This window comes from Batrachochytrium dendrobatidis (genome assembly GCF_000203795.2).
Source record: "Batrachochytrium dendrobatidis JAM81 unplaced genomic scaffold BATDEscaffold_8, whole genome shotgun sequence".
In the NCBI taxonomy this organism is placed as follows: Eukaryota; Fungi; Chytridiomycota; class Chytridiomycetes; order Rhizophydiales; genus Batrachochytrium; species Batrachochytrium dendrobatidis.
The window spans coordinates 527,957-551,786 of NW_006281106.1; the positions used below are offsets into that span (position 1 = coordinate 527,957).

The 23,830-nt window shown below is 38.7% G+C and overlaps 11 protein-coding genes across 11 annotated transcripts; 5 read left to right on the top strand and 6 right to left on the bottom strand.

The window, feature by feature from the left end:
• Positions 1 to 27: 27 nt before the first annotated feature.
• On the bottom strand, positions 28 to 1,787 carry BATDEDRAFT_35395 (uncharacterized protein). Its single transcript, XM_006679923.1, has one exon. The coding sequence runs from the start codon at positions 1,724 to 1,726 to the stop codon at positions 89 to 91; it is 1,638 nt and encodes a 545-aa protein (XP_006679986.1). The 5' UTR covers positions 1,727 to 1,787; the 3' UTR covers positions 28 to 88.
• Positions 1,788 to 2,132: 345 nt separating this feature from the next.
• Positions 2,133 to 4,502, bottom strand: BATDEDRAFT_89555 (uncharacterized protein). Its single transcript, XM_006680108.1, has 8 exons — positions 4,349 to 4,502; positions 4,045 to 4,213; positions 3,801 to 3,908; positions 3,543 to 3,678; positions 3,331 to 3,445; positions 3,191 to 3,260; positions 3,036 to 3,109; positions 2,133 to 2,958 (listed from the first exon to the last, which is right to left on the bottom strand). The coding sequence occupies exons 1-8, from the start codon at positions 4,423 to 4,425 to the stop codon at positions 2,394 to 2,396; spliced, it is 1,314 nt and encodes a 437-aa protein (XP_006680171.1). The 5' UTR covers positions 4,426 to 4,502; the 3' UTR covers positions 2,133 to 2,393.
• Positions 4,503 to 4,963: 461 nt separating this feature from the next.
• On the top strand, positions 4,964 to 5,702 carry BATDEDRAFT_89898 (uncharacterized protein; the record flags this gene model as incomplete). The annotated part of the gene is made up of 4 exons (XM_006680007.1): positions 4,964 to 5,107; positions 5,182 to 5,250; positions 5,356 to 5,510; positions 5,582 to 5,702. 4 exons carry the CDS (start codon positions 4,964 to 4,966, stop codon positions 5,700 to 5,702), a joined length of 489 nt encoding a protein of 162 aa, XP_006680070.1.
• Positions 5,703 to 5,802: 100 nt separating this feature from the next.
• BATDEDRAFT_35397 (uncharacterized protein) lies at positions 5,803 to 8,271 on the top strand (the record flags this gene model as incomplete). Its single annotated transcript, XM_006679924.1, has 13 exons — positions 5,803 to 5,904; positions 5,994 to 6,335; positions 6,394 to 6,484; positions 6,569 to 6,634; positions 6,719 to 6,800; positions 6,863 to 6,938; positions 7,012 to 7,123; positions 7,191 to 7,258; positions 7,355 to 7,549; positions 7,638 to 7,836; positions 7,932 to 7,965; positions 8,042 to 8,111; positions 8,195 to 8,271. The coding sequence occupies 13 exons, from the start codon at positions 5,803 to 5,805 to the stop codon at positions 8,201 to 8,203; spliced, it is 1,446 nt and encodes a 481-aa protein (XP_006679987.1). The 3' UTR covers positions 8,204 to 8,271.
• BATDEDRAFT_89557 (uncharacterized protein) lies at positions 8,223 to 9,734 on the bottom strand (the record flags this gene model as incomplete). The annotated part of the gene is made up of 6 exons (XM_006680109.1): positions 8,223 to 8,388; positions 8,497 to 8,502; positions 8,576 to 8,671; positions 8,752 to 8,864; positions 9,462 to 9,558; positions 9,629 to 9,734. The coding sequence occupies 6 exons, from the start codon at positions 9,732 to 9,734 to the stop codon at positions 8,273 to 8,275; spliced, it is 534 nt and encodes a 177-aa protein (XP_006680172.1). The 3' UTR covers positions 8,223 to 8,272.
• A 2,281-nt stretch (positions 9,735 to 12,015) lies between these two features.
• On the bottom strand, positions 12,016 to 13,105 carry BATDEDRAFT_25848 (phosphatidylglycerophosphatase; the record flags this gene model as incomplete). Its single annotated transcript, XM_006679835.1, has 7 exons — positions 12,016 to 12,108; positions 12,206 to 12,379; positions 12,463 to 12,491; positions 12,571 to 12,595; positions 12,662 to 12,757; positions 12,834 to 12,949; positions 13,015 to 13,105. The coding sequence occupies 7 exons, from the start codon at positions 13,103 to 13,105 to the stop codon at positions 12,016 to 12,018; spliced, it is 624 nt and encodes a 207-aa protein (XP_006679898.1).
• Positions 13,106 to 13,424: 319 nt separating this feature from the next.
• Positions 13,425 to 15,301, top strand: BATDEDRAFT_12346 (uncharacterized protein; the record flags this gene model as incomplete). The annotated part of the gene is made up of 4 exons (XM_006679737.1): positions 13,425 to 13,710; positions 13,831 to 14,223; positions 14,293 to 14,679; positions 14,760 to 15,301. The coding sequence occupies 4 exons, from the start codon at positions 13,425 to 13,427 to the stop codon at positions 15,299 to 15,301; spliced, it is 1,608 nt and encodes a 535-aa protein (XP_006679800.1).
• A 121-nt stretch (positions 15,302 to 15,422) lies between these two features.
• BATDEDRAFT_1998 (uncharacterized protein) lies at positions 15,423 to 16,898 on the bottom strand (the record flags this gene model as incomplete). The annotated part of the gene is made up of 5 exons (XM_006679704.1): positions 15,423 to 15,719; positions 15,815 to 16,041; positions 16,228 to 16,331; positions 16,401 to 16,523; positions 16,612 to 16,898. Coding segments are annotated over 5 exons (1,038 nt in total), but the record flags the coding sequence as incomplete, so codon positions are not given.
• Positions 16,899 to 18,200: 1,302 nt separating this feature from the next.
• On the top strand, positions 18,201 to 19,436 carry BATDEDRAFT_30255 (uncharacterized protein; the record flags this gene model as incomplete). The annotated part of the gene is made up of 6 exons (XM_006679890.1): positions 18,201 to 18,368; positions 18,431 to 18,434; positions 18,696 to 18,850; positions 18,929 to 18,955; positions 19,042 to 19,078; positions 19,228 to 19,436. 6 exons carry the CDS (start codon positions 18,201 to 18,203, stop codon positions 19,434 to 19,436), a joined length of 600 nt encoding a protein of 199 aa, XP_006679953.1.
• Positions 19,437 to 20,887: 1,451 nt separating this feature from the next.
• BATDEDRAFT_30256 (uncharacterized protein) lies at positions 20,888 to 22,434 on the bottom strand (the record flags this gene model as incomplete). The annotated part of the gene is made up of 5 exons (XM_006679891.1): positions 20,888 to 20,911; positions 21,275 to 21,591; positions 21,693 to 21,749; positions 21,854 to 22,179; positions 22,271 to 22,434. The coding sequence occupies 5 exons, from the start codon at positions 22,432 to 22,434 to the stop codon at positions 20,888 to 20,890; spliced, it is 888 nt and encodes a 295-aa protein (XP_006679954.1).
• A 155-nt stretch (positions 22,435 to 22,589) lies between these two features.
• BATDEDRAFT_89901 (ESCRT-II subunit protein SNF8) lies at positions 22,590 to 23,803 on the top strand (the record flags this gene model as incomplete). The annotated part of the gene is made up of 6 exons (XM_006680008.1): positions 22,590 to 22,643; positions 22,723 to 22,773; positions 22,909 to 23,225; positions 23,312 to 23,453; positions 23,552 to 23,626; positions 23,720 to 23,803. 6 exons carry the CDS (start codon positions 22,590 to 22,592, stop codon positions 23,801 to 23,803), a joined length of 723 nt encoding a protein of 240 aa, XP_006680071.1.
• Between the last annotated feature and the right edge of the window lie 27 nt (positions 23,804 to 23,830).

Sequence of the window (23,830 nt, forward strand, 5' to 3'; positions counted from 1 at the left end):
CCAAAGAATTGTCTGCATAATACTAGTACGTGGAAAGAAATTTTGTCGATATTTATTGACATGGCAATCATTGCAGTATTCAGTAGTATTAGCTAGACTCATGACCACATCCCTCACAGATCCACACAGTTTTTAAATCTGGCTCGGAACCAGTACTGGTGTTCGTGTCGTTGGAATGATTGGCTGAAACGCTCGGTTTCTTTTTTAAACCTCCCATATGCGACAGATGAGCAGGAACTAACCAGCCATGACACCCTATTTCACGACAAAGACAAAGCCCAAACGTTTCAATGGTTTGATGCAATGGACTCTTTTGATCCTTCATGGCAGATGCAGTGATATCGGTCTGTACTGCAGTAGGCGACTTATTCTTTTCTAGTGTTTCCTCTAAACACCTTTCACAGTTGCATTCAAAGTAAAAGATATCTTTGATTGCTTTTTGACGATGCTCGAGCGTGCCTTCAAGGGGTAAATACGCAATCATTGCTTCTTCGTTTTGTTCAAGATTTCTAGTGGCAAAAAACAGTATAGTAGATCCAAACATAGACATGCCTGTATCAGTGAGTTTGGCAAGATTAGTAGCCGATCCACTTCGAGTCACATCTGTATCTGGAAGGCTTCGAGCAACGTGGCCAACCGAGGGTTTGCACGAATGGTTAAAGTACACGGCACTTGGATAGACACCAAGACCATAACTCTGCCGTTCAGTTTTTGAACCAGTATAATTGAACGTGTATACACCAAACGAATTGCACTCTTCTTTGCAAATCAACAACATCATTAATGATTCTAATGGGGAGCAAGTGATGCCAAGGTCGGTTAGGTATGCATGGAGGTCAGATTCTGGATCAGGAAGATCAGGATGAAGTGGATGATCTTTAGCAAACCGAGTCAACAATGCAGCCAAAGGCTTGAACGATTGTAATCGATCGTGTGGAAAAAGACGCACATTATCGCACAAAGGCCAGATACTGTCTTGAAAGGTGAATGGATAAATCCAAGGCACTTGAACTGCGTCGTGATGCTTGCTACGATGCGTATCATGGTGTTTGTCGTGAGATTTATGGGATTCTACATGGGAATGAGCATGATGATTATGCTCGGCTGCTTGGACCATAGGGTCGCGATGAAGTCGTTCCATGAGTCGATAATAGGATTCCCAACCAGAACGGGTAATAATTCGCAACATTAAACGAGAATAGTCCCGAACATAATCAGATGCCTGATACATGTAATGAGTTGGATCGCTATGCCATTCCTTGAGCAGATCGCATTCAAAACGATGAAAGCGTTCATAGTCGGTATGAGCACAAGCAAGCGAGCAGTAACGCAGCAAGTTACAACAGGTCGAGTCCAAAACGGGGTTTGTATCCGAACTATTGATATTGGACAGGTCTGAAACAGCGGGGTTTTTTGTATCTGGCGATAAGGCGGAACCACCAGATCCGCTCATGGGAGAATTTGAAGAATTGGCATGTACGTGCGACTGTCTTACAGAAGAACAAGAGTAAGGCAATGGCTCACGTAGATGCTGTTCCACTGCCACTCCGTCTACCAAGACAGGCTGTTGATGACAATTGGAACACACCACCAAGAGTGATTTGGTATCCACCACAAACCCATAGGCATGACTTTCAAGTACAATCTGACCTGCACGAACAGAAGCACTGGTAAAGAAACAACGACCTTTTTGAGGATCCTGACGGACTTGCAGAAGGGCAGTCATGCAGTAGATGAGTGTAAAATAAATTCAAGATTGGACTGTAAATGCTTGCTGTTTGGCTGCTTCAAGGGAAAATGTTGATTTAAATTTGTAATCTCAAGTCTTGTTCAACCAAGTTTATTGCTCACACTATCGATCATGTCAATCTACACGAATTAAACTCGCATTAGAATCTCGGCAATGTTTTAAAAAAATAATCATATTTTGGTCTTTTCAAATATGTGCTTACAAGTCGGCTGTAACCTTATTTGGGTCTAAAATCAACTTTTGCTATTGCTCGTTATTGTACTGTTTATCAGATTGTTAGAAAAACTGTCCAGTTTATCGACAAACTCAATCTTCAAGTGTTGTAAAAATAATTGCTAGTACATTGCTTTTAGTTCAATATATGACAAGGAATGCATGCAGAGCTGTTTGCAAAGCATAGTATTTATTATGAATTGGTTATCTAGCAAGATTCGCTAGCTGAAAAAGCTTAATTTTGCAAGTCATGAATAAACCAACTAGTTTATTCATGATTTAAACGTCTCATTTTAAAGATATGTCGGCGATCTGGATAGATTTGCTGGAGTTACCAAATGAATATCAATTGTTTTATGAATCAATGGCTTATAAAAGTTTGTTGGAGTTGTTGTACCTAGTAACTAGAAATATATAGATATTAGAACAGTTACGAGCTTGGAAGATTTTTAGAAGCTTCTAGCTCTTTGCGTCGCTCTACCGCCTCGTCAATCGCCTGAAGATGCTGCTCAAGACTGGGCGAGTCATTTCCATGCTCCATTGAGTCGCCCCCAACAATCGATGTGTCAATGACGGGGTTCAGATGATCCATAGTCATTGAGCCAGATGTTTCCTTTTCAGAAAGCGAAAGTGCCATGGCAAGCTGCAACTCAAATTCCTGTTCTTGTGGAGATTTAATGGGCTGATGGGAGTAGTCTTGCAATGGATACTCACGAGTAGAACTATCGATTGACACTTTATCAAGCATTGGTAATGCAGTCGGTGAACTTTGACTTTCTGACGGTGACACGGCAGGATACTCTGAACTGACTAGTCCCGCAAGATCCTCTGCTGCTTGAGTGCCCATTGTCTTGACCTCTTTGAAAATACTTCCAAAAAACTGAGAGACCTGACCCGCAATGCGATTAAACTCTTTGGCCCCATTTGTTGTGGATCTTCCCCACTGTTGTCTTTCTTGCTGTTGTTGAAGCTGAACACTCTGCAACGACACGCCCCTTGATAAACCATAAAAACAATAGTCGCCAGTTAAAATCAAACACAAGGCGACTCGACAGACGACATGGTCACCTACATCTTCTCTTGCTCCTCTTCGGTCAGAGTAAGAGACTTGGCATTCATGTTGTAAATGAATGAAATCACTCCCATCTATTTGTAAATAATAGTTTCAGCATGTCATATCAGCACAAAACTAGTAAAGACTAGATTATATCAATTTCAGCAACATACCACATTTGTAATACAATACTGATTAGATCCTTGCTCAAGCTCATGTGCATTTCGAAAACGCATAATATATCTGTTTAGTGTTAGCATCACGTATCGGCTAGCAAAACATTCCATTTGTAAAACGTCATTAAAATATTTACTTGATGTTGCTAATCATTTTCGGAGGCTTGGCACGAATAAATACTAGAATCAATGTAGGCAAAAGATTGTCGTTTCCAGCATTGTCGCCTTCTGGATCGTTCCGCTTGATCAGATCTATTGTTTATTGTCAGGGTTAATTCAATTGGAAATAAGGTCTGGTGGCTTCTAATGTAGAACAAGTGTGGTCATCCTTAATCAATACATCACATACCGACAACCAATTGGAGAACATTTTGCAATATAACAAGCTTATCTCTCGGCGACTTGTATCCATTTATACGCAGCAGTTCAGCCTGTGCTACTTCAAGACTCAGATTAAATGAACATCCAATATCCAAGTGTCTTTCCTGTAATTTGATTCAATCCAAGTTGTATAATCCCAGTCAGAAACCACACGTTATGTACACCATCAATCGATACGTGAGACTAATACCAAGCAGTCTAGTTTAAACTCTACCAATTCACTTACTTCGATAAAACCAAACGTTTCAAACTTTTTCTCTAGAATCATGTTGGATTTATGCTCATCTGTGTTTGCTGCACAAAATACACGATCATAAACCTTGCTCATGACCAACTGGAATAAATTGACAAGATTAGAAACTCAATTATACTCTCAAGGTCTACAAGACTGCATAGTTTGGCTAGTGATACCAATTTGGCTGCTGTAACATGGACCAGATATGGAAAAACATTCTCTAGTTTGCAACTACCTTTTCCCAGCCTTCTTGGATATTTTCAACATCAACAGGGTCATCCTCTGTATCTCCCTGAAACGCAGCATGTGTGATAGATTCGGTGTATATATGTTCTAAAAACGAGCTGATTAGTTTTCGTTGCCCTTGCAATATGTTGGGATGCTCACTGAACTTTGTCAAAAACCTATTAGCAAAACAGTAATTTATATGATTAAATTGGCCAGATAACAGCTTAGAACTAGAACACAAGTAGCACTGTTCAACTGCATTGGTTCTTTGTAAGAACTGGAGCAAGTATCATTCATGCGGTATTTCTTACGCCTTGAGCTGAGCTGTCAGGTCGGCTCCATTCTTGTGCCGAAGTTGAGTAACAAATCGATCAAAGTCGACAGTCATGGAGTATAAATTGTGAGCAGTATTCAAGATGTGGTTGTTTCCTGTTTATTAGCCAAAGCAAGTATTGAATAGTTGAGATTCAAGTACAAGTTTTTGAAGTGGTTTGAATAGTAAACCATGCAAGGATTTATTCAATTAAAATGGCTTCTGATGTTAGGGTTCAACATGTATTATGTACCGACTCGAGGCAATATCATTGAATACGGCTGTAAATCTACCCAGCTAATAATATCTAAACAGTCAATCCAAAGTTAAATTCATTTGAATTTTCTAGATTTAAACTGTTGGGCTCATACAAATTGATAGTTTAAAGCATTTATATGCAAAGTGATGGCCCGAAACACTCATGATTTAAATTGGCTTTGACCATTGCCACATGGATACTGCAAATTTGAGCCGCCAAATCAACATCAAATAGATTCACTCAATTTTATCAAATAATTATATCTACACTTGAGCAATAGTTGCCATCTATCGCAACAGTATCTCCAATATTCAGATAAATACTTGTTATCGAGAACAAACACCTTTTAATCAAATGCCATACATCATTTCTGTGCTAGGCTTATTTTATCTTGTTCAAAAAACTCTCGGTGCATTTAGCGGAGCTGCTCGGATCTATGAAACCAACGAGACTATCCCCGTTTACTTTAACAAAGTCTTTTCGAATAATGGGAATATGGTTAGATTACTCTACTGGTTTGTAAAACTTTTTGTTGTAATACCTATTTCTGACTTTTATCTACTATATCTCAGCCATTTGCTTATGACGAACTCCCATTTGTGTGTTCACCAGCTGAGTTGTCGCGCCAATTACTTAATATTGTAAGACTTTTGAAATGGCATGAATCTATCTGACAAGGAATACTGGATCTAGCTTACTGAAAATCGTATAATATTGGCATTTATATCAAACAATTATGGCTACAGGATCAAATATTGCATGGCGACCGGGTTGTTAAATCAGATATCGAGGTTCAAGGATTGATTCAAAAACCTTGTAAATTGTTATGCTCTAAGCCAGTTCATCAAGTAGATATAACTACTATACGCCAAATGATTCAGGAAAACTACCTTGTAGAATGGTAATTCATTTACAAATAGACTTGTGTCATAGGTTTGTTCTATTTCAAATAACTAATTATTTCCTTTTTAGGATTATCGACGATTTACCCGGTGCTACTGTAAAGGTTGATATTGGATCTGCAGTTTCAAAAAAAAGTTACAAGCCAGGGTTTCCTCTTGGCTCTTACAATGAAAAGGCAAGTCAACATTAGCTCATAAATCTGCTATAAAGCTAGTTTATACTGATGTAAAGAATAGTACACAGTTCAACTTATGAGGCTTACTAATCGGTTTATTTGACTCTAGTTTGATATGTATGAGCTCAACAACCACTTGGTACTGAATATTCTCTACAACGAGCACTCTTTAGGGAATGTTGTTATTGTTGGATTTGAGGTCTATCCAGCAAGGCAAGTATACTCCGCTCTTGCATGCAATTACAAAAGTCGCGTCTGTTGCAATGCAATAAATCGCTTCACTGCACATTTTTCTATACTAACCAGGATTATATTATTGCTTGGTGTATCAGTGTCAGAACTTTTAGTGGGGCCTGCCAATCAGATATAAACCCACAGTCTGCTGTTTCCTTCTTTCTCCCAGAAAATGGACATACAAACATTGAGTGGTCTTACTCTATTTCATGGCAATTGGACACGTCGGTTGGCTGGTCAAACCGTTGGGATCGATACCTAGTTATCCAACAAAAAAGTGTTACATGGAACTCTGTAACCAATTCGCTGACCCTCGTGTTTATGCTGACAGCGCTTGTTGCCATTGTCGTTTTGTATACACTTAGCCGAGACATTTTACAATCCAATGATATTGAAAACCCCAACTGTCAAAAGGTATATTTTAAGCTTTGGCGCGATAGAAATCATATTAACTTGAAATTGTTTTAAATAGGTGTCTACCGACATCAACAAAAAAAACACAGTGGATTATGCTATTGGCTGGAAAGCTCTTCAAAACGATGTTTTCCGTTCTGTACAAAATAGTTGAGTCGTGCATACACGATTTAAGTTATATACTAGCTGTTTTAACAATATACTTTGAATTCACATTGTACTTGACAATGTAGATGGTCTTCTAGCAGCATTAGTCGGCGCAAGCATTCAGTTTATTATTGCTACAATTCTTACTGCAAGTAGGTGATGGGTGTGGTTTTGTGCTGATTGGACTTTTCGGTAAACTATTTGAAGAGCTATGATTAATTTATGATCTCAATCAGTTGTTGCTTCGTTTGGATTGTTTGGACCGGCCATAAATGGAGGCTTTATAACCGGTGGTTTAGTTTTTTATATATCCAGCGGGTAAGCTTTTAAATCATTATTGTTGCTTGTGTTTTTGGCGTGTGCTAATGATATGTATATAGATTTTTGGCAGGATACTCCATGTCCATTCTTTATAAATCGTTCCGTGGAGTGTCTTGGAAACGAATCGCCATATTGGTAAGTAGCTTGCGATATATGCTGCTTGTTTTTTAAAATGACTGACACCATTGCATCAATCGCTGACATCTAGACTGGATGCTTGATTCCAGCAACTATTTTAACCGTTGTGTTTTTGATCAATCTGGCAGTTTGGTGGCAAAAATCATCGTTTGCCATTCCAATTGGCACGTTTGTAGTTTTAAGTATGCCAATGCCATGCATGTATAGATTACAACGCAAGTTTATTTATCAGTCCATTTGAAATGCTAGTTTTTGTGTGGGTGTTTGTTTGTCTACCACTGGTCTGGATTGGTTCTCGAATGGGCTCGCTTCACAAGGTAACGGTCTGTTTAAACGTACTGATTAAATCAAAATACAACTTTAAACTGATTACACTTTGATATTTCACTGTTTTGATATTCAACACATGGTAGGGATATAAATTTCCAACAGGCTGTCGTCAAATCCCACGTCAAATTCCACAACAACCATGGTATCTTGATCCGGTTGGAATCATTCTTATTGCCGGAGTATTTCCGTTTGCAGTAGTCTATTTTGAGCTATCGTTTGTTTTTGATACCGTTTGGCAGATGCATCATATCCAGCACTTTTTTGGATATGTGAGCATTGTAAGTGTTTTGATGGGCCAATTTGAAGTATGCGTGATATCAGTAGAATAAGAGTGAAAGCTTAAACTGCCAATTTTTTATACTGTAGATTGCCATTCTTTTTTGTCTGACATGCATTGAAATATCCGTGATCATTACCTACTTGACTCTTGGTGCAGAAGATCATCAATGGCAATGGCGAGCATTTGCAACTGGAGCATCACCCACACTATACATTTTCGCATACTCTGTCCTATATTATATATTTAAATTTAGTTCTGATAAAATCATATCTGGAGTCATGTTCTGTAAGTTTAGACATGGATTGCATTTTGATTTTGGAATGATTGTGTAAATCAATGTAAAATAACTCTTGTTTTATTGACAATCCCGCCATTTACAGTCGCATATACTTTTGTCGGGTGCTTTATACTTGGGTAATATCTTGATTTTATTGTAAACGAATTTTTGAAACCAGAATTGACACAAGTTGCTCATTCATTTACAATCTAGTATTTGCATTGGAACAATGGGTTATCTGAGCAGCTTGGCATTTGTGTGTCATATATACAGTAGCATCAAGGTAAGCTAATGAAGGGTTTAATTATTAGGCATGTACATTACAAACATTATGTTTTCAAACTAACAATGCTGTATGATATGTAGATGGATTAGAATGAACTATAAAGGCTCATGTTGTTGGGTTGAGTTTATTTTTTAAATAAAACAAGCATCATTTCCCTATCAAAGCTTGGAAGCAGACTGGGTGTCGTTTTCAGGGATATACAAAACCATCTCGTATTCTTTCTGAGTGAACCCACATTTGACGTAAAAAGGAATGTTCTTGTCCGAACAATCCACTAATGTAAAAGACAAAGGTTAGCAATGTGTGGTTGGTAAATAAGCCTGCATGCGTATTCCATTGGACAACCGTGTTGACAGCTGTGATCAAAAGTAACAATACATACAAATAACTAGATGCAAAAAAAAGTTAATGAGACTGCACCGTTAAACCAAATATATGCACATGAACAAATTTAGACATACTTTTATAGCATCCGGTCTTTTTCCCAATGAATTTGAGTGTTTCAATAACAAGTTTGCCAAGATTCATGCCACGGTAGTCTGAACGAGTGACAATATCTTTAATAAAAAGAAATGTGATGAGTTTAAAATAATAGGTTGACCAAATGTCTAGATTTCAAACTCATAAAACATCTCACCTTCAATATGTCCAACCAAGCCATTGTTATGAACAAACTTGCGCTCTACAAGAATGGTTCCAGCTCCAACAATCAAAGATTTGACTGTATCTTCAATCACAATCGTAAAATATCTTTAAAAAATGTCAATATCTCGCTATTGTTTTTACAGTCGTATTCACACAAATGAAACACTAAATAAGAGTGCCATAATATATAATGAACAACTAGTCTCATGGTATGATCAGTGTTAATTAACTAGACAGTATTGTCTCATCTGAATTCGTTAAAATCCACTGCTCTAGTGATTGGCATAGAAACAACAGTTACATTTTCACAACTGCCATCACTGTTTTTTGAACTAGAACGCGAGTGTATGAGATTTTAGGATACAACAAAGTTGGATTTAATTGGCAACATCCAAACAGTCGAATCCAATATCTGGAGATCGTACAATGTATGGCTATACCAAAAAACAATCTCAGCTCAAAACTATAGTTTGATTGGATGTCATATGATGGAAGCTGTGTTTGAGAGAAGAATTGAAAATGCCAAGTTGTAGTGGGAAAGCGTAACGAGTAGTTGACCATTGCTATTTTGAGGCAATGATTGCAAAATAATACAAGTATTCCATTTTACGTGAATGTGGCAGTAAAATGTATACCTATTGTGTACTATTCCAATCTGCCAACGAAATGCTCTTTTAGCGATTGGAAATCCAATACACTTACTCATGATTATGAGCCTTCAAATAGGAATAGCGTTCCATAAATTGACCCTTTGACATTTTGCCTACTGTAGTAAGCATCCCGAGTGTTTCAAGAAACCCTTTTTGAGAAGCCAGTAAAATAAGTGAGATTGATTGGACCTTGTTTAATAAAAAGTAGCATAACCCTACCTTTTTCATAGTCATCTGGGTGGAGTGGTCGGACCACAAATCCAGGTTTTAGTGAATCCTGGACTTCGCACGATATGTAGCTGCTGGGGAATAGTCCTTGGAGCATCTAATCCATAGATATAGCAAGAAAAACAGAATCAGTAATCAAGTATAGATGTTTTAGAATAGCATGCATCATGATATAGTGAGCCAACAACACACTTTGTTCCTACACTGATGGTAAATGTCAGATCTAGTCGACAGTTTAATCGTAAACAAGTGAAATTACATCACGTGATGATTTGATAGGTTTTCAGCCTCAAGATAGACGGTTTGTATCAACCAAACAATCTGGCCATGACTTCTGTTCAGGATGCTATAGTGTGTATGATCATGTCAATTGTTTGATATAATGTGTAGATAATATGGCTAACTGTTATAATTAGCGTAATGCCAATGCTATAACTGAGATCCAGCGAGAAGCCTGTACTATCTGTAGCAAGGTAGTTTATCCAATGGATAGGCTTAGTGCTGATGACAAGGTATGATGGATGCTATTTACAAATGCGTTTGTTAGCCAGCAGGGTGGCTTTTTAATCTTTATATTTTGTCTGTATATACGGTATATAGGTGTTTCATAAGACATGTCTACGCTGTGGCCACTGCTCCAAAGTCCTTTCAGTAAGACTACTAATCATTGTATCGGTCTTGAGATTGATAACACCCACCCGACACTACATATCGCGTCTAGTGATGGTTGATTTTGCGTGTTACAACCGTATCCACGTAAAATGGAACACTATTTTGCAGACTACTCTGCTTTGGAATAGACAGTGGTTGGATATGTGCTGCACGCCTTCCTATTGAAGATTGACGGCTTTGATAGACGCAACGTCCATCATGGATACAATCAAACTACAGTTTTGAATTGGAATCCTCATTTGGCACAACCACATTATACGATTACCGAGTTTGAAACTAAATTCATTCGCTACAACCCAGTGATTGGGCTAGACTGTTCTGATGTTGTCAAAACCTGTACACACCCATTTTTGTTCAGTAAGCTGACACCAATCATTCCATAAGACTGGCTGTTTACCATGCCTTTCATTTTACGTGAATACGACTGTAATAATTGGTGGCGTGTGTAAACGCTTTATTTCTAGCAGATTGATCAGTGTGAAAACTAATGAATTCATAACTTTTGTATGGCAATATCTGTATAGTTGGGAAACTACGCTGCTTTAAACGGAGTGTTTTATTGCAAACCTCATTTTAAGCAGTTGTTTGCTCTCAAAGGAAATTACTCGGATGGATTCAAGGCGAGTGAAGGCACCAACTCATCGGTCAGTACTCATTTGATATAAAACTATTTTACTTTTTGTTGGCTCAAACCTTTCACAGTCATGTGGCCAATACAAAGACTCCAATAGTACGCATATTCAAACATTGCATACCAAATTTAGACCGAAAATATTGTTTTGGTTAATTATGCTCGTTGATTTTAACTTTGCTGTTGGGTTTAGCCTCCCGGAACACCGGATAGTTCAAGTCGTCCACGTCCAATGACATGGCATCCATCTCGTGGGCAATCACAGGATAGTTCATCTCCAGCTTCTGCTAATAAAGCTGCCAACGTAGTTCAGTCTAGTGCAGATAACAGTCCTACTATTCCAGAGGTTACTGAGGCTTTACCCGCTGTTAGTGAAAATACACAAACCCAGCCCCAACCTTCAACTGGGCTACCAACTGCTGCAGAAACCCTTGCAGCATCAGGATCCTCTGTTACTGATGTGGCAAAGCGTCTGGAAGCTCTTTCTTGCGAAAATTCCACTGAAACTGCCAATCTGAGCACTCCGGAAGCCATCTTATCCCGATCAAGCTCGCAGCTTGTTTTGGTATGTGTTGTCAGCTTTGAATTTGCTTAAACGGTAATTTTTTATTAGGATGGGCATTTTGACACATTCACGGTTTAATTCATAGATCAAGGAGGACGAGCTTAATTCCTTAAAACGGGAAGTAGAAGTAAAGGAGCGAGAACTGGAAACCTTGCGTGCTTTGGTATGCTCAAAAGAGAGCGATCTGCAAAAGCTCAAACAAGCTACCTAATTCTTTACTTACAGCCGTATTCACGTAAAATGGGACACTTGTATCTTGCAGTGACCGCCTTGATTTTGCTTTGGAATAAACAATGGTTCAATACTTGCTGCACTTGTTGGAGATTGACTGCTTCAATAGACACAACATTCATCGCAGATACAAACTATAGTTTCAAACCTGCTTTTTTTGATATAACCATACATTGTACGAGCACCAGACTTGCCCATTGCAATAACCAGGAGAAACACCAGTAAACTTTGTCAACTACATTACTACAACTAGATGTTTTATTTCTACAATTTCAATACTTAGCCATTTTGTTGTTCCACCAGTATATGCGGATTGGGCTTGTATCCACCTTTTTCAAGTGTGTTGAGCAATAAACGTTCCAATTTGCGAATCTAATAATCAACAATTTCCCCAGTTTGATTAGTATTGACTATAGTAGACATTTGGAAAAGACAAGCAATGGAAACATCAGCTGGATACATTACTAACATGTTTTGCCATCCAATTATCATTCTTTTCGGTGACTATCCTGTTAATCAAAATTGCATATGCACCCATACGAGTTGCATACAAAATATCGGTAGAAATGCGATCTCCAACGAATATAATCTCGTGTGGCTGGCATCTAAAGTGAGCGACTAGTTCCTGACCGCCGGCTGGTTTCTAGAAACAATAAATTTTTATATTTAATGCCAATGTTGAGGAACACAAGCAGAATAGGGTCTGTGGACTGGCCAAGACATTACCTTTTCTGCATGACGAAGAACCCGTACACCTGTCATTGAGCAATCGTAAAAACACTTAGTGTCCATCATACAAGTGATGTATATTGTCTAGTTCACAATCAAACCTACCAAAAGCCTGTTCTACTTTACTGGCCTAAATAATAAAGAAAATGCATATTTAAGATCCGCTTTCGCAAAATAATGCAAATACATCGCCTACCTCTACGTAATCCTTGTCGTCAGAGCTACCAGCAGAGTTGGATACTATTGCTACATTGACTGAGCCAAACGTATATAGACAATCCGACCATGAATCCTACACACATTGTTCGAGTGTAAACATACAGTATAATCAAGAAAATTACATTGACATGATTGACTTGAACACAAACCTGCAAAGGTGGATGGATTTGGTTCACATAAGGTGCAGCAAGAGTATTGTCTTTATCAAATGCAATAGCCTTGAATCCAGCTTGTTTTAGACTGGAAAAGGGAATCGAGTTTATATCTAACAAGATTCAGATGGGTTAATTAGCATTCATTATTGCCTAGGTTACACTAAAAAAAACATACCGTCTACAACCAAGTGGGGCATGGCCATGGAGGGCCGACGCAGCAGCGAGAATACACCTCGCAGCCCAGCAAAATTGATGCTCTGAACCATATATTTAGTGGTGGTTTACACTCGGGAGCTGGGAAATGAACTCCAGACTAAACTAATAAAGCCACGATGGTACGAATGCTTAGCTGTAGTACTAAGTTTCAAAGCTAAAGTAGCTGCATCTCTACTGCTGCCAATCTTGGCCAATATTCATGCAAGCCAGATCTCACTGCAGTCTGTGGTTGGTGGAATCAACATCTACGCTCATTGGCTAGATATGTGTCACGTGAAGACTGGTTTAAATTTCGGCTTTCCTTGAGCTCAAATCTTGAAATTCAATATTTTTTTTAGTTTTCATTTGCCGTACCAATTAATAATGCCAATGGCCAGTGACAACTCCGTTAACAAAAGACAGGCATTGGATCCCGTTGTTAAAGATGTTAAAAAATCAAAAACTGAGATTGATATCAATCAGCCCACTATAGATGGCTTGTCTGCCAAGGAGTTGTTTGATGTCAGGATTTCTGGTGGTCTAACTTACAACGACTTTCTTATTCTGCCTGGATACATTGACTTTCCCGCTTCTGCTGTGTCTTTAGAAACTCGAATTACTCGTCGTTTCACTCTCAAAACTCCATTCATGTCTTCTCCCATGGACACTGTCACTGGTATTTTTTTCATTTTTTCAGCCATTTGGAATTCATGACATGTGGCTGCTGAATTCAATTTTATTATAAACTGGACTTTCTGATCATGCATCTACTTTTAATTTTGCATATGGATTTTAGAAACCAACATGGCAATCCACATGGCACTCAATGGTGGTCTTGGTGTCATTCATCACAACTGCCCTATAGAAGAGCAATGCGATATGGTGCGCAAGGTCAAGAAATTCGAAAACGGCTTTATCACTGATCCCAAGTGTCTTTCTCCCTCTCACAATGTTCAGGATGTTCTCGATATCAAGCGCAAGTTTGGCTTTTGTGGCATCCCCATTACTGCCGATGGCAAAATGGGTTCTCTTCTTCTCGGCATCGTCACTTCTCGCGATATTGATTTTCTTCAGAGTGACAATGACCAGCAAAAACTTCTCAAAGACATCATGACTACCGATTTGGTTACTGCAAATCAGGGAATCTCTTTAGTAGAGGCAAATAGAATTTTGTCAGAATCCCGTAAAGGTAATTGCTTGTATTTATGTGCTGGCATGTCTTGAATCTATTTGGCTCACAATATTGACTGGATATTAGGAAAATTACTCATTGTTGATGCAAATGGCCACCTTACTGCTCTTCTTGCTCGATCTGATCTGATCAAGACTCGTGATCATCCTCTTGCATCCAAGCGTGATTCCCGCCAGCTCCTTTGTGCTGCTGCCATTTCTACCCACAATGAAGACAAGATTCGTCTGGCAGCACTTGTTGCTGTTGGCTTAGACATTGTTGTTCTTGACTCGAGTCAAGGCAACTCGTCGTTTCAAATTGAAATGATCAAATATATCAAAAAAACACATCCTCAAATTGACGTCATTGCTGGCAACGTTGTTACTACAGAGCAAGCCCGTAACCTCATTCTTGCTGGTGCAGATGCTCTTCGTATTGGCATGGGATCTGGATCCATCTGCATTACTCAAGAAGGTAAACTATCTAACAGTGCCAATTTTAAAACTACGCATCTAGTTTGATGCACTCTAAATAACGACATGTATATTTCTTAGTCATGGCTTGCGGTCGTCCACAGGGAACAGCTGTATATCGCGTTGCACAATATGCACGTCAATTTGGCATACCTGTTATTGCAGATGGCGGCATTTCAAATGTTGGTCACATTATCAAAGCCATTTCTCTTGGTGCTTCTGCTGTCATGATGGGATCTCTTCTTGCTGGCACCACCGAGTCGCCAGGCGAATACTTTTATAATGACGGCCAGCGACTTAAAAAATATCGTGGTATGGGTTCTCTTGATGCTATGGACAAGGGTGATGCCGCTGGAAAACGCTACTTTTCAGAAAAAGACAAGGTCAAGGTTGCACAAGGTGTCGCCGGTGCTGTTGTTGACAAGGGTAGTGTCAAAAAGTTTGTTGAATACCTCTACGCCGGTCTTCAACATGGCCTTCAAGATATTGGTGTCAAATCAATCAAAGTCCTTCAAGAGCATGTATCTCAGGATATTATTAGATTTGAAAGGCGTAGCCCTTCAGCCCAACTCGAGGGTGGTGTTCATGGTCTGCATTCATTTGAGAAACGCCTTTTTCAGTAATACACTACAATTTTCATTTTCATTGTTTTATCCAAGTGGTGTCTACGTGTTAGTTCATTTATTCCAATACTATGCGTGGCAGTCATTTCTAGATATACCAGCTTTTTAGTCATTTTTTCATCCATTGTTCAATCCATTGGTAGGTAGCGTGTCGAGTGGTTGCGCTTCCCATTCCTACAGTTGGAATGACCTTGTCGACATTCATTTTTTGTACAAAGCACTTTAATTCCTCAAACGAAGAGTGCTCAGAATAGGGTAATGGAATAAGCGTGATGTTGGGCGACAACCATCGTGGTTTAAGAGATGCAATAGAAAATTGCGATGGCGATTTGAGTTTTTGAAAAGTCCAGCCCGTTGGACGAACAGCAATAATGCTAGTAAACCTACCTTTATATTTATCCAGCATTCCTTCTAAGCTCTAAATCCACATAAAGTGGTCAATAATCAAATCAAACCAATACACTATTAGCAAATTACGAATAGCAATGTCAGCACAATTGACCAAAAGCTTACCGTTTTGTTAAGCTGCATCATGGTGCATAGATGAACATTGGCTTCCTCTGGTTGAGAAACAACCAGTCTGTCAAGATCAGGATCCTCTAAACAAGCCAGTACTCGTCGTTTAGTCGCATCAGCATAAATCTTGCTAGATATAGCCTTGGACATGGCGAGAAACACTTTTTCCTTGCCAATGGTGTATGTCCCAACAACCACGAGTATTTTGCAAAGCGGTGGTCGCACTCGTGTCAAGTAGTGTGAGTTTGTTCCAGAACATTGATGGAGATTGTCACCAGTCAACCAATTTCTTAAAAATTCTGAACTCGAGTTTGAATGTTTTGATGCTGGACTGAGAAACTTTGTCATGGTAGAACGATTCACAAGGGACTGGATTGATTTTCCAGATACAGCACCTTGGATAAGCTCACATATGGATGCAATAACCGCATCCTGTAATGGAAATATGTATTTTGGGTTACAATAAGTCGTGTCAAGATAAATCTCATCAAGCCTGATCAAAGGTTTGGAAAGACTACAATCTGGTATTGATTTAGATTTTCGGGAAGGATTAATGATCATGGGCGAATCCGAATTCACGCACAATGATGGATGTGTAAAATGAGACGAATGCACACGAAAATCGCCAGTATGAAGAACATTGCGATTGTTTTGCATTGCATCAACTGATGGGATCTCAAACAAAATTATGACTGACCCAGGACAGCTAGTAGAAAATAGTATCATTGTCAATACAGTCAAGATAACCCAAAAACTATTTAAAATCTACAACACAATATAATAGTAAAACTTACTGATTCGCATCAATAAACGTTACTTGAATTCCTTGAATCTCTGTCCGTGTGTTCAAAGGGATCGTATGCAACATTGATCGATCAACACCAAGTTGCTGGGCAACAAGATTTGCAGTAATATGTGAACAGTAAATTGGTCCGCTGTTGAAGGATTTCTTTAGTCCGCCATAGTGATCGGAGTGAAAATGGGTTAAAAAATACGCTGTGCATCCAGGAATAACGCCATAGCAAAATGCGTCCACAGTAAAACTGGTTTCTGAAATGTGTTTATACCACGGGCATTTGCTTGAACCCAAAGCATATTGGGACACGGATTGTTTCTGTTTGACTGGCTCAAGAATTGGAGATGGTTGATGCATTTGAGAGGATAATGAAAAGGCTTTTGTAGATGTGGCGAATGAGGTTGTGGAGTTTTGGTCTGGCGAATTGCTTGATGCATGATTTTGCTTGAATGATGGCAGAGTATCGTCTGTGTTTACAGATGATACAAAATGACGATCAGATTCATTGCTGGATGTCGCACAGGGATTTGATCCGTGCATAGTAACATATGAATTGCCAGACACGCTCTGTTCATTTATGTTTTGAAGTGCATCCAGACATGCATTTACATGTTGTTCAAGCTCTGCCAGACATAAATTAGGTTGTAATTGTAAGCAAACCGGACAAGTCGATTGGTCGTTTACTATCTGCCAGTTATTGGGGAAAGCCGCTGACTGCATAGTAGTGTCATTATTGTCCGAATCAAATCTTGCAAAATCTTGGAGTATTTCAACAGAGTCTTGTGTTTCCATTGAAGTTTTGGATAATGAATGCAATGGACTATGTCCAAACGACGAGGCAGAGCCAATCGGAACAAGGTTGTTATGAACACTTTCAGTATTGAATAAACCAGTGTTTGTAGTAAGAATATCTTCAACAGGATATATACTGGTGTCTTCAGTTACAGTAGCTGTTGGCTTTGGCGACATTGTTTTTATAAAAAGCGACTGCACTGACATCCGTTGCAGCTTTTGCTGTTGATTCAATGCCAGCTGCTTGGGTTGTTTCTTTGTTGCCTTTCCAGCCATATTAAAGTATGTATAATGCTAATAGGCATCAAATGCCACCACACAATAACGATCGAGATATGCAAGGTTTTCTTGAGAAATCTCGAGAAAACATTGCCGTCTGGACAACAGCAATTTTGCCAGCATGATTGCCAGTTCCTCAGGTAAAGTAGCCGACAATTCATAGTTTATTTCTGAAAAACACCCAAAATTTAATCGGTTTGAAATTCAATATCAAGTAGGTTATTGACTGTTTTTATTGTTTAGTCTCGCAGTAAACTAACTATCAAAGCAATAGTAGCTACACCTTATAATTGGATTCTACACAGTTGTCAAGGCATCAAGTCGCGTCTGACCAACAAATACGACTCGAGATAGCTGGATTATCGAGGTATTCACCATATTACTCTCGACTCGCAAATATTCAGTTAAAAACTTTGTTTTCACGTATAAAACACTTTATCAGCAGTTATATATTGTTCGTATTGTAGCATATTTATCAACATCTAACATTACACTGTCCTGTATTCCTTTCAGATCATGGAGCACTATGAGAAAATAGGACCCATTGGTGAAGGTACATATGGAATGGTCATGAAATGCCGACATAAAGAAACTGGCCAAGTTGTTGCAATCAAAAAGTTTAAAGAAAGCGAGGATGACTTGCAGATTCGGAAAACAGCATTGAGAGAAGTTCGCATGCTCAAGGTAAACCCATCGTATTTCAAACATGGCTCATTACTATGAATCGTTGTCATCAAATATTTTAGCAATGTGGAGTTGGTTTAAATTCTACATGTACTGTTTTTGGATCTCTACCCATACCGAGAAAACTGGACTATATACTCGAGTAGCTTGACAAAAGTTTGAAACCATTCATTTGTACCAAGACATCCATTGTCTGCTTTAAAAAATATAAATCTAACCATGTAGTGTTTCATGTTTTTATAAATTGTTGAATACGTTGGGTTCAATCTGTAAAGCAACTCAAAAATGAAAACATTGTCAATTTGATTGAAGTGTTTCGACGCAAAGGGAAATTATATCTGGTTTTTGAACATGTAGATCACACGATTCTTGAAGATCTAGATCGGCATCCAAATGGCCTCTCGGATGATCGTAATCATGGAACTGTTCGAAAATGCATGTGGCAGCTACTTAAAGCAATGGATTTTTTACATTCACACAATGTAAGTGTATCGAATTGATTTTAAATTTGTTTAATTTGTAGATTTGGTCGATTTTAATTCAAACTGATTGCATGACAGGTTATTCACAGAGATATCAAACCAGAGGTGAATTCACTTATGGTGACAGCACAGTGCTTTTTGTATACTAGATACGATTCAAGCTAATTGTGATTTTAAATGGATCATGATAGAACATTCTAGTGTCGATTAATGGAGTGGTCAAACTTTGTGATTTTGGATTTGCTCGGACATTAGGCGAGATATTTGATGCTTTACAAATTGTGCTTTACCACTTTGGAAAACCATTCAATGTTGACTATGTCAAGATAAAAGTCTAAACATACTTAAATGGCACTCATTACTATGTTTAATATTAGCTGGACCCGGAGCCAAATATACTGATTATGTGGCGACGCGATGGTATCGAGCACCAGAACTCTTAGTAGGTGATACAGAGTATGGCAAAGCCGTGGATATCTGGGCAACCGGGTGCATTTTTGCAGAGATTTTGACTGGACAACCGTTGTATCCTGGTGACACTGATATTGATCAACTCTATCGAATCATGAAATGCCTTGGCAAGTAAATATGCATTCAAACTATTTGTAATTCACTCGAGACTATCTATCTAGTATCTACAACATCCAGTCTCGGTTATTCAAAACATTGGTCTAAACCCTTGCATTTTTAAATTTCATAGGGCAACTAACCAAACGACACACGGAGATCTTTTTAAAAAATCCACTTTTTGTTGGCGTCAGAATCCCAGAGATTGGTAAAATGACACCGCTTTCTTCCAAACTTCCACATATTTCCTCATTGGCCATGTCATGGTTGCAGGTGAAAATATAACTTGTATGGATAGAATCTATACAAACTATACTCTAAAATCAATGTATTTTGAACTTGTAAATAGCAAACATTGATTTATGACCCGGACGAACGTGCCACTACCAAACAGCTCATGGCACATCCATATTTTCAAGAAGATAACTTTTCAAACAGATTCGAGGCAGAGATTCGGCAAGTGATTGATATGGAAAAAGACAAAGATCAGTCGGAACGGTTACGTAAAAAAAGAAGCAAAAAGGTATGCTTTGGACTGTTGTCTCGAGTTTAAACGATGCTTGAAAATTTGTTTTTATTTGCAACCACGACTAAATGTATATTACCATCAGCACCCTTCTTTGCAATATTCAGACCAGCAACGCACCACCCAGTCAAGAAAAAGCGATCGTTTTCAACCAGAAGATGGCGATGGCCAAGTTTCTGGAAAACGAAATATTTTGGAAGATGAAAGGTATTAAATCTGATGGCTTTGTATCTTTGAATGATTCAATAGTATCTGTATCAAATACACCCAATCTCTTGGCTAAGTTTGAAGTTTCCTAATAGTTATACAGCGTACTAAACAAAGTACTCCTTGGTATGCAATTTATATACTGTAACGACAGAAATGGCATGTCAAATACAATTCCACCCATTCACCAGCAGTCAAAACCCCACTATTTTAATTCTGGATTTCCCATAGCATCAAATTGCGGAAACAACATGACTACTGGTATGGGAACCAGCCATGTAAGTCACTTGGGCGGGTTTTCTATGCAATCTAGCATGGGACAGCACGGAAACACATTTCCAATAACGGGCGGTATAGCCAGCAGTCAAGGTGGTAACATTCCATCAGGTGGCGGCAGTGTCGTGAGTGGAACAGGATTAGGACTAGTATCTCAAATGCCTGGCAATCCCAACATAGGAAAAAAGAAACCAACTCAAACACAATCCACTATAAGTTTTCCAAAGATTCCTATGCCAAGTATTCAGCCAAACGCGAGCATCTTAATCAAAGGATCCGGCGGAGGACAATCAAATTTCCATCCCATGAACATGCCAAATTACGATGATGGACGTAGTGACTAAATGATGGTTTAGCCACTTTTCTAACTAAACTCATGCATTTGGTTTCTTGTCGTACAATGTCAATACTATTGAACACTAGTAGTTCACTTCAAATTGAGACACTCGTTTCAAAAAGATTTATGTGAAATATTGTGCAAGTGTCTGTAGATGAGTAATGATTCAGAAACCCAAGAATAAATTTTGACAATCCAATGCACCAACGAGATTCCCAGCATTAATTACAATGTTATTCCACACAAAGTTGATGGATTAGTAAATACAGATTTTAAGATATGCTTTAAATACACGATCCAAACTTGCCTTTGAAACACTGAATTCAGACACCAAACCAACGTCATTAACATCCAATGCAAGTGTTTGCGAGACCGAATCAAACGTCTTTTGAAAGTCTTGTCGCTTTTTGTCGTTTTCATCCAAAAGTAAGTCTTGCAACCAGCTCTCGTATGTTTCCTTTGGCTTGGTTCCATCAGGATGGCGTTGATCTTCGGGACATGCAGAAAATACATTAAAAAAGCGCTCCAAATTTGGTCCTACTTCCAGTACCGATGCCATATTCCCCACTCTATAACAGTAGTTGGGTGCTGACCAAACAGTTGAAAGCATGTCGTCAAATAGTATTTGGTATCCTTCCATACAAAGCTGGTGTGCTCTGCAAATATGTCCAAGAGAATTGATTTCCAAAAATCGACGTGTGATATCTTCTCCAAATACGTAGCCAGCTCCTCGTGGAGATATAGCAAAACCACCGCTGTCATCAAGTTTGCTAGACTGAAATGGGTCTGACCAAACCAAATCTGCCATGGGTCCATCATGTGGTATTTCTAAGTTTTTCCAATAAATTGTGATTTGTCAGTTAGATTAACCAAAGTCAAATGATTGTAGTGTAGATCTATTCAAATGTAATAGTTTCAGTAAACACTACCTCTGAATCTATCAATTACTCTAATTTGATCCAATGTATGAAGGGATGGACTAAGACCTGGGATTTAAAGAGTGTTTTCCGGTTAGTATGCTTTCAAGTAAATCAAGACTATTAAAGACAAGACACTCCAAATCATTGATACTGAATAGTGACGGAATTACCTCCATGAACACACAGAATAGAGTCGCTAATAACAACAGCAAGTACCAAGTAATCAAACAAATCGGTGAAATACGACCATACATTGGCACTACCATACTTTTCCAAGCATTCAGTATAAAAGCCATATGTCTGAGTAACAGTGCGACTTTCATGATTTCCTCTAACAAGAGTGACTCGATCTGGATATCTGAGCTTCAAACACATCAGTAATGTGATGGTTTCGACAGAATAATAACCACGATCCACATAATCACCCAGAAAGACATAGTTTGTGTTTGGACAAAACCCCCCAATGCGGAAGATCTCCAACAGGTCATAAAACTGCCTGCAGTCAGTGGATCGAATAGAATAGTGAGTTCAAGTGCAATCAAACGGTCAGACACACCACTTGATGAATTCATACAAAGAGTATTTACCCATGAACATCTCCTACAATGGTGACTGGAGCCTGAACCTCGCGCACATTGCCTTCCTGAACTAGAACTTCTTTGGCCTTGGCACACAACTCTTTGATGTAATTCTCTGGCAAAAGTTCTCGTTTCTGTGCACGACTAATGCATTCTTCCAAATCCCATGCCATGACCCAACTTTACACGATTGATAGTAAATCCAAGCGAATAGAGTTGAAATCAAATATGGCAAGTTGAAATCAAACAAGATTTTCGATAATCAAGTTTAACTCGACTCTGACCATTATCAGTGACTTGAATTGGCTGGCACATTACTTGATTTTAAATGGCTTATAGAAGAGTGGGAATTCATGGACTGCAGCAGCAGACTAGAAACAAGGTATTTGCAAGCTATGCACGGATGAATTAAGCTCCATGTATTTATTATTGATACAACTTGTGCAATTGAACACAAACAGGAAGAGTTTCAAAAAGCAGGAGAGGCATTGGCCATACAGCAACTAGAGCAGGTATATTTCATGCAGCTGTTTGCATAAAGTATTTCTAGTCGGTTCTTGTGATGACAAGTTATTTCGTTTAAACCGGATTGTTTTATGATGCTGCATGTTGAACTCACTATGTCGGCATTGCTTGCATATACTTAGATGAAGAATCTGTTGGCTACATTCAAGACTAATCTGGAGGAATTTGCTACCAAACACAAAAAGGACATCAAGAGAGATCCAGTATTCCGCATGCATTTCCAACGCATGTGCAATAATGTGGGTGTAAATCCGCTGGCTTCTAATAAAGGCTTTTGGTCCGACATTCTTGGGTTTGGCGACTTTTACTATGAATTGGGTGTCCAGATTGCAGAGGTTTGTCTAGCTACTCGTGAACGAAATGGAGGACTGATCGATCTGGGCGAGCTCATGCAATTGGTAACTAAAATGCGAGGCAAGACTGCTCAAGCCATTTCCATGTATGTTGGATTGGTTTCATCGATTTAGCATGTATTGGATCAGCTTATAAGTTTATATAAACAGCTAATTTTATGAATACACGCAGGGATGATATTATACGGAGTATCAAGGCACTCAAACCACTTGGAAACGGATTTGATATTGTCACAATCGGAAGTCGAAGTATGGTACAATCAGTTCCTCGAGAGTTGGATGGTGATTCAACAAAAGTACTCTCGCTTGCCGAGGTACGCTATTTCCAAATGTCATCTATCCAATGCGCTTTCACAACAATATTGGCTAAATATGATTGAATCCATTCTAAACTACCAACTTTATTTTTTAGAGTAAAGGATATGTTAGTGTGCAGATGGTCAAATCCGATCTTGGCTGGGAAGATGAACGCATTTCAAAAGTACTGGTATGTCATTGTATTCATTAAACAGTCTGTAGCAGCTTATCTGCCAACAGTCATTCAATACAACTAACACTTGTGCTTAAATCTTTGAATCAGCAAACCATGCTTAAAGATGGAATATGTTGGATTGATACACAGGATCGAGTTCATACATATTGGGTATCCGGGTTTTTTGGCTGAATGTATAAACTTGTGGATACAATGCAC